The sequence below is a fragment of the Narcine bancroftii genome, chromosome 9, assembly GCF_036971445.1.
Source record: "Narcine bancroftii isolate sNarBan1 chromosome 9, sNarBan1.hap1, whole genome shotgun sequence".
In the NCBI taxonomy this organism is placed as follows: Eukaryota; Metazoa; Chordata; class Chondrichthyes; order Torpediniformes; family Narcinidae; genus Narcine; species Narcine bancroftii.
Window position 1 is genome coordinate 49,876,039 of NC_091477.1, and position 12,293 is coordinate 49,888,331.

The 12,293-nt window shown below is 39.7% G+C and overlaps 2 protein-coding genes across 15 annotated transcripts in view; one reads left to right on the forward strand and one right to left on the reverse strand.

The window, feature by feature from the left end:
- LOC138743573 (dedicator of cytokinesis protein 2-like) overlaps positions 1 to 12,293 on the forward strand; it is a 699,740-nt gene that overhangs the window by 354,943 nt on the left and 332,504 nt on the right. The gene's annotated exons all lie outside the window — the stretch shown is intronic.
- The window catches only part of LOC138743574 (protein INSYN2B-like), a 107,375-nt gene that overhangs the window by 26,234 nt on the left and 68,848 nt on the right, over positions 1 to 12,293 (reverse strand). Inside the window, exon 4 of one of the 14 annotated variants that reach the window (XM_069899091.1) lies at positions 9,088 to 9,245. The exons of the other annotated variants lie outside the window; for them this stretch is intronic. Within the exon in view, the coding sequence (XP_069755192.1) occupies positions 9,224 to 9,245 (22 nt within the window). The 3' untranslated portion in view covers positions 9,088 to 9,223. Of the gene's footprint in view, positions 1 to 9,087; positions 9,246 to 12,293 lie in introns of those variants that run through there. 14 annotated transcript variants of the gene reach the window in all.

Genomic DNA, 12,293 nt, shown 5'->3' on the forward strand with positions numbered 1-12,293 from the left:
TGGGTGAATTCAATGGTGTGTGTCAAAAAGAAGAATGGTGACCATCGTGTGTGTATGGACCCAAAAGACTTGAATGCCAACATTATCATATTAATATACTGTTTGGCCAATACTCCAGTCCGAGGAAACCTTTTGAAATTTCCTCAGCTCCAGAAATGCTTCACAGCACAATGGAGCCGATCATAGAAGGCATAAATGGGGTATGTTTGCACATGGATGACATGATCCTATGGGGATCCACACAAAACTATCACAATGAAATGCTCATCAAAGTGCTACAACACATCTAGATGTTTGGATTAAAGTTAAACAGAGAAAAATGCCATTTTGGTGTGAAGAAAATAACCTTTCTGGGAGATGAACTGTCAGAGCCAAACAAAAGCAAGGTGAAAGCAATTTTAAAAATGCCCAGACCCACTGACAAAAAAAGATATATTGAGAGTGCTGGGAATGATTAATTGCATTGGTAAATTCATATCAAACCTGTCTTCCAAAACAATGTACACAAGGAAGATGTTACAGGACAAATGTGAATTCAAGTGGACAGACACCATGAGGAAGAATGGGGACAACTGAAGACCATTCTAATTACAGAACCAGGATTTTTGATGTTCTTTGACACATCCAGAAAAACAAAAAAATATCTATGGATGATTCAAAAGATAGAACAGGTGCTGTACTAATTCAGGCCGTAGGAGAAGATTGGAAGCCAGTAGCATACACATTAAGGGTGATGACAACATCTGAATGTCGCTATGCACAGATCGAGAAAGAGTGTCTAGGTCTGGTCAGTGGACTCGAGAAATTACACAGCTATGTGTATGGTCGACCAACATTCACGGCAGAGACCGACCACAAGCCATTAAGTATCAAGAAAAATCTCAGTGAAATGTTGCCACGAATCCAAAGCCTGATGATGAAGCTACAATGTTATGACTTTGAATTGGTGTACACACCAGGGAAACTTATTGTGCTGGCTGATGCGTTATCCAGGGCAACGATGCAGAGAAAATCACACAATGAGAGTTCCACAGAGACAGATGTGAATGTCCATGTGAATCTGATCACTGAATCTCTTCCCGTATCTAACATGAAATCCAAGCAGATTGCAGCTGAAACAGAGAAGGACATAGTTCTACAGAAGGTCATCAAGAACCTGAATGAAAAATGGCCTCAAGGTGAATGTCAGCCATACTACAACATCAGAGCTGTATGGGCTATGGGCCATACTCAGACAGAGCAGAATTGACAATCCTCAATCACTGAGACAAGAGATGCTGAAAAGGAAGCATGAGGGGCTCCTTGGAATGGAACAATGCAAGAGGAGGGCCAGAACTGCTGTTTATTGGCCAGGGATAAATGCTGACATTGCCAGAATGGTTTCCAGCTGTGAGACTTGTTAAAAACAAACTCCACACTTAAAAGTTTGTGCTGCTGATGTTCATGTTATGTTTGTGTTGAACTTTAAATTGAAAGAATACTGTATTAATGTGCCATGTCAAGGAAAAGAGATGAGGTGCTAGACAGCTGCCACCAGGAGGAGTCAGAGACGGAGTATATATTACCTGGGGAATGTTCCATCTTGCAAATTATGTTGCATCTTTAGTAGATTCAAGATGGATGCTTTCCCATGAGGACTGCATGCATGTGTTCTGTTTTTAGTGTTGGTTGTTAAGTTAATAAATCTAAAAGTTTTACAAAGAACCCAAGTTATAAAAGAAACGTATCACCACCTTTTCAGGAACCACCTTCCAAATGATAACAATTCCGTGTCTGAAACATATTTCCTCATCTGTCCAACAAATGTAAGTCTTTCTTAAATTACTACAATGCTTCCAACCAATTATTCTTTTTTTGGTACATGATTCCAGGTGTTTGCTAATGTAATGATTCCTGGTATTATTCCTGGGGTGTGGAACAGCTGTGTCTGTGTATTGATGAGCAATCTTTCAAAGTGTTTGCTTTCCTTATCCTGTATCTCACATGTAATTTTGGCTCTCTTTCACTTCATAATATTGGAAAATAGCTTCTATTTTTTTAATGGTTCTTTAGTTTGTTTTAATCTGCACCACATTTATCCCAAACATCTCCATCACCTTGTGGTTAAAATTCCTCATTAAAACTATCTCAGGAAGTGTATTTTAATAATAATTTTTTAAAATTTTCTTCTTCATTATTCTTATTCAGTGATCTCCACATTTCTATTAAGGCTCCAATGACTCTAGCAGAATTGCTCACTTTTAATAAAGGAGTTAACCACTACTTTCATGTAATTGCCAACATAATGTACAACTAACACATTAATCAATTCATTTAAATGGGACACAGAGGGAACTTAACAGCAAACTAATTTTCATTATTATTGTTGCTTTATTGTATGTACATTGACATTATTCATTATGACGACCTAAAATGTTTTTGGGCCTATTGAATCTTATAGCTCCACCAGACTTCAGAATGGAATTTCTGACATTTCCTTATAATAACCAAAAGTAGTTATGCAATGACTCCAAAAATTGATCTCAATCAATTGTCTTTATCAGATGGTGTTCATTGAAATCTAAATGAAGTACAAAATTCCAATTAAACTCTGTCATTCATATGCCATAGTCTTGAGTGCAGAGGCTCATTTTAAACTGATTTTGCATATCATTGTCCAAGATTAGACTGGGGTTAAGCATCATGTTTGTGGCATTTGCATCTTGAAGGTCAATTCTATGGAAGATTAATGGAGGCTTGAGGATTCCCTGTGGGAAATGTGCTCTGAATATGGCCAATCTGGGTAATTGACTGTTGAGGCCATTTGTATATTTGAAGCTCCTGACCATTCTTTGGTTTTTCTTTTGTACTTAACAAAGTGAACATGAAATATTCTAATCAAGATTTATTGCATTGGGCTTAAAATAAATCAAAGGCTTCTGCATTTTCATAACTAACCATGGCAACCATATTTAAAATAACACATTTTGATGCAGACCTTTAGATTCGGGGAATTAAGTATGAACATAAATGCAATAGTTTTCAAGGTTTCGGCCAAAGGGTGAAGGACTGGAATATATTTTATGGATCTGTCCAATAGCCAATAGATGTACTGCAGACCAAATTACCTTTTTCTGTGTTATAAGGTTCTCAAAAGAATTTTTAAAATGCATAAACGAAGAAACTATCTTCTGAATGAACTCTATGGGTCAAACAGCATGAGTGGGAGAAGAAGGAATGGTTGATGTATCAGGTTGGAACCCTTCATCCTGATTGAGAATGCATTTTGGAGGTGACCAACATAGTAAGGACAAGGGAGCAGAGCTTGGATAGGGACTAGTAGAGAGCTTTGTTGGATGAGAGATCGAAGAAGGATGAACTGATGGGGAGGCAGAGGTAGTTGATTGGGCGTTCCAGACAATGAGAGAAAGTGTCAGGGGAAGGAAAGGGTCATGTGGATGATGGTGAGTTTTACGGGTTGAAGATGGAGATGTGGGGGGAGGAGGGAAGTGGAAATGAAGGCTACCTCTCCTGGAATCCGATAAGTGGACAAAATGTTACTGGTGATATAATGGAAAATGCATTCAATTCCCTTTTGGGGAAAAAAAATGATCAAAGTCAAAACTCAGACAAGTTTTGGTTTATTTATCTAATGCAGGTACTAGTCTATAGATGTGAAACATCACTATTGAGGATTCCAAAACAGTACATTTGTAAATAGTAAAGCAATAATGATCGAATTAAAGCAATGGAGTAAAAAAGAGGCATGTTTATCCAAAGAATCAGTAGGGGGGAGATTTGGGGATTATGCACATAAATTATATACTCATCATTATGTATAAATGTGTTTGAAATGGTGAGTTGGAATGTTGGTCTTTATCTCCAAGGAATTTCCAATGTTTCAAATTATATAGTAATATAACACCTTGAGCTAAAGTCATAGAGTTAATCAGGCCCTTCAACGCCTCTCATCTGTGCAGACTAGATCTGCATTCATTTTTAAATGTTGCAAATATTGATTAAAGAGGGACTAGCAAAATGGAACCGAGTCGAAAATATTACATTGCAAATGAGCCTTGCAATTTTCCTGTGCTTAGAAAAAAAATGTTGATCTGGGCTTTCAGGATGATTGGAGGATTGAGTTCAATTCTGCTCTCAAACAAATACTCGGCCAGTTCTGGAGTGAGCCAAGAGAAGCTGGAGGAACTCAACAGGTCAGACAATAACAATGAGTAGAAGTGGTCAAATCCCATGCTGTCATGCACTCCCATAATCTGCTCCCATAATACATAATCCCTGATTAAAGGTGATAATTGGTTAAAGGTAAACACCCAGCCAATCATTCATAATTCATAGTACATGAAGTATTGGAGCAAGTCAGCAAGTATTTAGCACAGGGCCCTTGAAAACGTGGGGCCTGTAGCATTTGCTACTTCATTAATCCGGGCCTGGATGTGCAGATAGTAGAAACTGGCTATCGTGCTCCCTCACTGACTCCAACTCTGTTTTTCAATTGGTTTATTTCAACAATTGTGAGCTATAAATGAATGCTGTGTTTTTATTTACAGCGGCTGGGCACCTTGTTGAACTTTGGGCACTGCCACTTCTGAGCAAACATACATGTGAGGATGAACCTTTGCATAACTGTAGTTCAGTGTTATTTTGTGAAATCTGATTCCTTGCCAGAAGAGTGAGTTAACTGTATTTGCATCCTGGAGAAGCAGTGCCAGTATGTGGGGACCTCAAGTCTTCTGTTTTATTATTTCATCTTGGTTTTTTTTTAAGATATCTTATGTTTTTGATATTTTCATGGACCTTTGAGTAAACTTCAAATAATTTACACCGACATACAGAAAATTTCCAATATTTTTATAATCAGTCTTCTTGAGAAATCAGCTGCAGTTTGTAGGATTTGTTTGCATTAAGTTTATTAGCCTTGCACACTGCCCTTAATCTAACATTCTTCGGATTGCAGATTTTCTTACCTATTGATCAACACCCAATATCCTTTAATTTTTTTTTTACTGATTATAAAGTTGTACTGTACAATAAATTTTACATTGGCAGCAGGAAATATACAAGCACTCTAGATCTCGGCTCCAGTCTGAACTTAATCCGTGTTCCTGACCTCTGTTGTTCCTAAACTTGATTCCAGTTTAACACTCAATCCATAGTCTGGCCCCTGGTCCTAGCTGTACTCAAGACTATTCACTGGCTGGATGCCCCACCTGCAATCTGGATCCCTGGCCCAATGGGTGAGCAAGTTTTCAAACTATATGGATTTCAGAGCAGACATTTACTTTTTTTAATGATGGCACTTCCGGCCCATGAAACACATGCCGCCCAAATGCACCCAATGGATCTCCCAATGCCTGGAGGGTGGAAGGAAATGAAAGCACCAAGGGAAAACCCACGCAGGTTACAGGGAGAGATTGTGACATGCTTGAACCCAGCTTGCTGGCACCGTAATAGTGCTGTGCTATCTGCTAGACTAACTGTGCCAGTTTATCAGAATTTTATGTTTATTATTAATAATTCAGCCTTCAACTTGAGTTCCAAATACACTGTCTTTCCAAAATAGTGGTAATTCCTCAAAAGGTCGCATGCCAGACTTAATCTTAGTCTTTACTGCATTGCTGGTGACCTGGCAGTGTGAAGCCCTGCTCATCATTGATTAGAATTCCATGGATTGAAATTTCATGATTTTCTATAAAAACAATGAAATATGCTCGACAAATTACTATCCATGATAGGGTTCGACAAGAGCCAAACTGTTTAGCACCTGATTAAATCTGAATAGGCATCCAACAATAACAATATTTCAGTTTCAGAACCCCTTGATGTTGATCAATCTTAGGTTATCTATACATTTAATTCTATTTATTGACCTTATGCTAACTAGACTGATTAGACCTAACTTTCAACACCATGACTTCTCACTTTGATTTAAAATAGCTTTGTCAGATATAAAACAAGAGCTTCCTTTATCACACTCTCAAATTTTATTCAGAAAGTAGCAGAGTAGATGCCAAAAAAGACTTCAATAATAGGTTCCTTTCCATACATGACCAGTGACTGAATGTCATTGCAAGGGCAGCTTTGTTTTTCATGCTTCAACATTTTGTGCCTGTTTCTGGTAAGTTTAACATGAAATTCAAAGCTTTGTGGAATTTGGCTTCTCAATGTACGAGGAAATGCAATTGTTGTGCACCGACATCCAATTTGCCTGGGATTAGATTTTTTTTCCATAATAAATTTTCCCTGATAGTCAGCAAAATCTTAACTGATGACCCCATCAGCAAACAATGACACCTGAAGGAGCTTACCAGTTCAGGTAGTGTCCATGGAGATATTGTGGTAAAAGTGAACCAACCCGAAATGTTGAGTGACCATCTCTCTCCATGGTTGCTGTCTGATACGTTGAGGCCCTTCACCTTCTAATTGCTCATAGATTCCAGATTCTTGTGTTTCTTGAGATGGCTCAATCAAGTCTCCTTTCATGATCTGTGAATGCAGTCTATCACGTTGACCTGCCGAAACCAACTTGTGGAGCTTAACCGGTGTTTTGCTGCATTTACCTGCTCCTGTTTAAATTTTGGCAATTAAGTAGCCCAATTCAATTCAAGAGTGGTCTGCCTTATCTTGAGTTGCACTGAATAGGCCTCATTATGCTGCTGTGGAGAATTTTTCATTGTAATTAGAAGAAACATTTATTAGGAACATTGAAGTGCTGTCCTCAGCTACATTTACATGACAAAAGTTTTCAAGAGCAGCAGAGCTAATGTTCAGCAAGGCTGGAGATTGAATTATGGATGGATTCAATTTTCCTTCCGCCTCCATTCTTTGCTCCTTTCCTTTATCCTTTTAAATCATGATTATGTTCACTGAATGATTGCAAAGTCAAGTGTGTCCCTGGATTATAAATTAGACTTGTCAATTAACCCACTCCACCAGGCAGATTTCATGAACTTGAGATTCTTCAGGAAGTCATTAAGATCTGTCTCTCCTGAAGGCTTGTCTGAACCAGTAAATTATTAGCTCTGTTTCAATTTTAAAATGGGCTGGAATCATATTCAAATAAAAAAACATATAGTATCAACACGAATCTGAATGAATGGCTTTTTCTTGCTTTGAGGCAGATTCGTCTTGCTATATGTGCAACCATGATTACAGGAATTCAGTTTTAAGACTAATCTATGTGCATTTATGCAAACATAACCTGCAATCTCAAAAAACAATTAGAGAGAGATGAGAGACCATTAGCCAGACATCAGTGATTGAGAATCTGTGATAGTAGGGCACCTAGAAAATATCATCAAATTTGTATCAAGTCAGTGTGGATTCATGAAAGCGATACCATGTTTGTTTTGAAATGAAACTTGTAGAATCTATAAAGGAAAATCAGTGGATGTTGCATATTTAGTTTTTCAGAAGGACTTTGGTGAAGTGCCATTTAAGAAGTGAGTTGAAAAAATTAAAGGACTTCTGCTTGGATGGAATCTATTGCTACAGATTGAAAAGGGTTGACAGAAGTAAAACAGAGGAGGAATAATAGCTTTTCCAGGTGAACAGGAGTGACTAGTGGGATTCTGTAGGGATCAGTGCTTGGAGGTTTCTGCTATTCATAGTATATGTGAACAATTTTGATGAAGGATCTATTTAATTTAAAAAAAATTAGACGTATAGCTCGGTAATAGGCCATTTTTGCCCACGAGTCCATGCCACCCAATTTATACCTAATTAACCTATACCCCCGGGTACGTTTCGAACAATTGAAGGAAACTGGAGCCCCTGGAAAAAGCCCACGCAGACATGGGGAGAACATACAGACTCCTTGCAGACAGCGTGGGATTCAAACCCCGGTCCTGATCGCTGGTGATAAAAAGGTGTTGCTTTAACTGCTACATCAACCGTTCCGCCCACGGATAACAACTAAATGTGCTATTTCAAAGCAAAAGATGTATGGTGAAAGAAATCACCAGCTCAGGCAACATCTATGATAGAAATGGTCAGTCACCATTTGGGCTGGGACGCTTTATGAGACTTTATGAAGGATCAGGTTTGCTTTTCAGAAATGAGCAGTTTGGAGAATTTAGAGGAGTGAAACACAAAAGTCTGCAGAAACTATGATTGTAGTTAAAGACATTTTAAGCCTGAAATCTTCTTCAAGATATGAGCGCAAAATAACAGACAGGTGACGTAAAAGGGTGGAGGAGAAGAGAAAAAAGGGCATGGGGAGGAGCATAGGCCAACAGTCAAAAGGTGATCATTGAACATGGATTGGAGGTCAGGAGAAGAAAGGTGAGAATTGATTGGGGAGGGAGTGGCTCGATTAATGCAGAGCTAAGAGGAAAGATGAGGTAAAGAGAGAGAAAGAGATGGAGCAAGAGGAAAGGAGAAATAGGGAGAGGAAAAGTGGAAGGGGGTTGTGGCCAGGGTGGATATCAGAAACCTGATAATTTGGCATTAATGCCATCTGGTTGGATGGTGCCAGATGGAAAACGAATTGTTGTTACTCCAATTCACAGGTGGCCTCAGTCTGGCAGTGCATGAGACCATGGACTGCCATGTCGACATGGGAATGAAAAGGGCTGTTACTGGGAGATTCAACAATCTTCTCTTGAAATCCATCAACAGTGAGTGAAAAGCAGAATGGCAGGAATTTGAGGATCAGATGGAAGAATTGGGAAGTCTCAAAATCAGCAGCTTTCCTTCCAAGTTTCTAAAGATGCATAGGCACTGCAAGCATTGAAGTTGATACTTGGTCTTGGTTATTTGGAAAATGTACTGCAGATGTTCTTGAGTTTTAACAATGAAAGAAAATGTGTAATAACAGTCTGGGTACTTGCTAGCAAAATCTTCATTGAGCAATTGGTTTGCATTATCATTATGAATCCATTTTTTTCCCCATTAATGGTTACTTTGGGCTGCCACAGAAGAGTGAGGAGCTTCCCTCCTTAAACCTCTCTGAATGCCGTGGTCACATTAAACAAGCCAATCAGTTCTTTAAACTCCAACAAATACAAAGGGTCAGACAGCATCTGTGGAGAGAAATGGTCAGTCATTTATTTTGTTTTATCTGGAACTTGTGTGATTTCTTTCCATTCTGAAGTGTCTCCCTACCTTCACACAGGAACGACCCAAACTCCAAATATCCGTATCACCCTGCCAGTTTAGCCAGAATACATGAAGTGCGCTCTTTAAGGGGGCTGGATGTCCTATTCGTTAGCTTGTAGTTCACGGATCACCCGAAGTTCAGTTTAAAGCTGCAGTCGATACATGAGAATTACTAGGGGTTGAGGATGTAAACTTCTGGAACCAAGATGAGTCCTTATTCCCATTCCGATGTTTTTTTTACACAGACTACATTCTGAAAAATTGGGAATTATTTCCTGAAGCACAACAGCGATGTTAAAAAAAAAAAAAAAAATCAAATCTGGTTGGAACTAAGTCTTCATAAAACAACCCGACATGAAATGTTGACTGATCATTTCTCTCCATGGATGCTGCCTGGCCCACTGAATCTCTACAGCTTCTCCCTGTTCTGATTCCAGTATGCATTTCTTGTGTTTTTCCAGCAAATACAAGCCAGGTTTATGAAACCTGACTTGACAATTTAACCCAATGAACTCTGAAAGCCCTTGGGCAAATTGGTGGTTTAATAATTCAAAACCAGCAATGTGTGTCACCCAGAAACCAGGCTCCATGTAGCTGAAACTAACTTCCTCCCCTGAGTAATTTAGCCAACTTGAGATAAAGGTTAACATTCTATTAGTCTCTTTGATCAATATTTGTGTGCACGTTCTAGCATTTCTGCAGTTATCACTCTCACAAATACTTTCCAATGAAGGTTAATGGATACCATTAAAGGGAAGATGTGATTGCCCTGGAGAGGGTGCAGCTGGGATTCACCAGATTGTTGTCGGGATTGGAGTATTTCATTTTTAAGGAAAGCTTCCATGAAGTGGGTTTATTTTTCCTAGAACAGAGGATGTTGAAGAATGGCCTGAAAGAGGAATACAAATTTATAAGGTGAGATACGTAAACTAGATAGTAAGAATCTTTTACCCTATGGCTATTGAGTAGTGAGTTTATTGTGAAATATGTTGTAAAATGTATATATGTACTGAAGTTCTCACTTACTGCAGCTTAAAAGGTACCTTGTTTTAAAAAAACAACCCTACAATACTATAGTAATAGTATCATAAGTTTGAGTTTATTGTCACATTACCAAGGTGCAGTGAGAAAGTGAGCAGTCCAATTAGACATCCGGCATGATTGATGTAGCAGTTACTGCGATGGCTTTACAGCACCAGCGATTGGGGTTTGAGTCCCATGCTGTCTACAAGGAGTGCGTCGGTTTTCCGCCAGGGGTTTCAGTTTACTCTTCCCATTCAAAATGTAGTGGGGATGTAGGCTAATTGGGTGTAAATTGGGCGGCACTGTCTTGTGGGCTGAAATGGCCTATTACTGTGCTGTATGTCATTTAAATTTATCCCATGTATAGTACAGCAAGTAAAACAGTGCAAATTTACAGAGAGAGATGAGTTAGTACAGAGCAAAGGCAATTTTTTTTAGTGTGGGGTTCATTCAGAAGTCTGATGTCAGTGGGAAAGAAATTGTTCTTGAATCTGTTTGTGTGTGATCTCACACTCATGAATCTTCCTTCTCATAGGGTTGGGGGGGGGGGCAGGTTGAAGTGAATGTGGCTAGGATCGGATGTGTTGGCTTCTTCTCCAAGGAAAGCAGGAGGTGTAAATGGAGTTGATAGAGAGGATGAGGGACTTGTATGATGGCCTGAGCATTATTCACAATTCTCTACAGTTTCTTGGCTTAGGTGTAATGGGAGCTGGAGATTTAGAGGAGATCTGACAGGGATTATTTCAGAAATGTTTGGAATCTGGATTGCTCTAATTGTAGGAGAGGTTACCCTCACAACAGTTGAGCAGTATTTGAATCACTAAAGCATTTAATGTTATAGACCAAATGCAGATAAATGCCATTACAATTGTCAGAGTAGATAACCTGGTCCAAAGGGATTGTGTCAGTGTTGTATAATTTGATGACTCTTTAATAAGCCCAAGCTGCTCCCACTACATAGGGAATGAAAAAAAAACGCAAAGCTCAGCTGGTCAATGTACTTTATGCAGCAAAGATAAAGATACATAATCAACGTTCATCAAAGTAGTGAATGGGTCGGGGTGTGATCAAACCACAGAGTAATCTGATCAAAATATGGACATGCCTGAATCTCAGGCTGAGCAGTGGATTTTGCACTAGATTTTCTGCAAGATATGGGAACCATTCAGCCCATCGAGTCTGTTCTGTCACAGCAATAAATGATGATGTATTTTTCCCCTCAACCTCAATCTTCTGCCTTCTCCGTATAACTTTTGACACCCTTACTAATCAAGAACCGACCAACCTCTGCTTTAAATATACCCAATGAGTTGGCCACCAGAGTGGTTGGCGGCAACATATCCCACGGATTTACCACATTCTGGCTGATGAAAATTGTCCTCATCTCTGTTCCTAAAGTTTTTCTTTTTGTTCGGAGACTGTGCCTTCTGGTCTTTTACTGTATATCTCTACTGGTCCAAACTTTCAGACAGCAGCACTGAAGAAACTATGGGTTCACAGTGCAGCGGCTTCAGTGGAGGAGGGGTATTGGATGGCGAGGGGAAAAAAATGGAATGAGGTGAGAAAAGCAAATTAATCTATTCAGATTGGATTATTTCCCAGCGGGACTGGAAAAGTTCAAGAAGGTGGGTCAACCAACACTCTGTCCAGGGTAATTAGGGATGGCCAATCAACGTTGGCTTTGCCAATGTATCCCAGATCCCGAAAATGCAAATGAACAGGAAAAAGCGAAGGTCCTTTACATATGCAATGGTTCCAAAGTGTCCTTTTTCAAATCCAAAAGCCATTTCGTGTCAGGCCCCCGCCTGGAGGTCAGTTACAGAGGCAAATTGAATACTTAAAACTTACCTTCAGACAGAAGCCCTAAAAGGCTGCTCCAGCATCCCATTCATACCGAGAGGCACCTCAGCACCAGGTAGAGGCGAAACAATGGTGCCATAGTGCTGACTGTCATAAATACGTGGCTTCCTGATGACTCCCGCTGCCCTGACATCTCCCATTACGCTGACAGCTCCTGCCTGCCGCCCCTGCCTTGAGAAGATCATGGAGGGAGAGGGGTGGGAGGGGAGATGGGTTATGGGCTGACGACATCATCAACCCACCCCCAACCAGCCTCTTGCAGGTCCCCAAGAAGGGTTGGAATCGGCGCCTCAGAGCCGGCCACTGTGCATTCA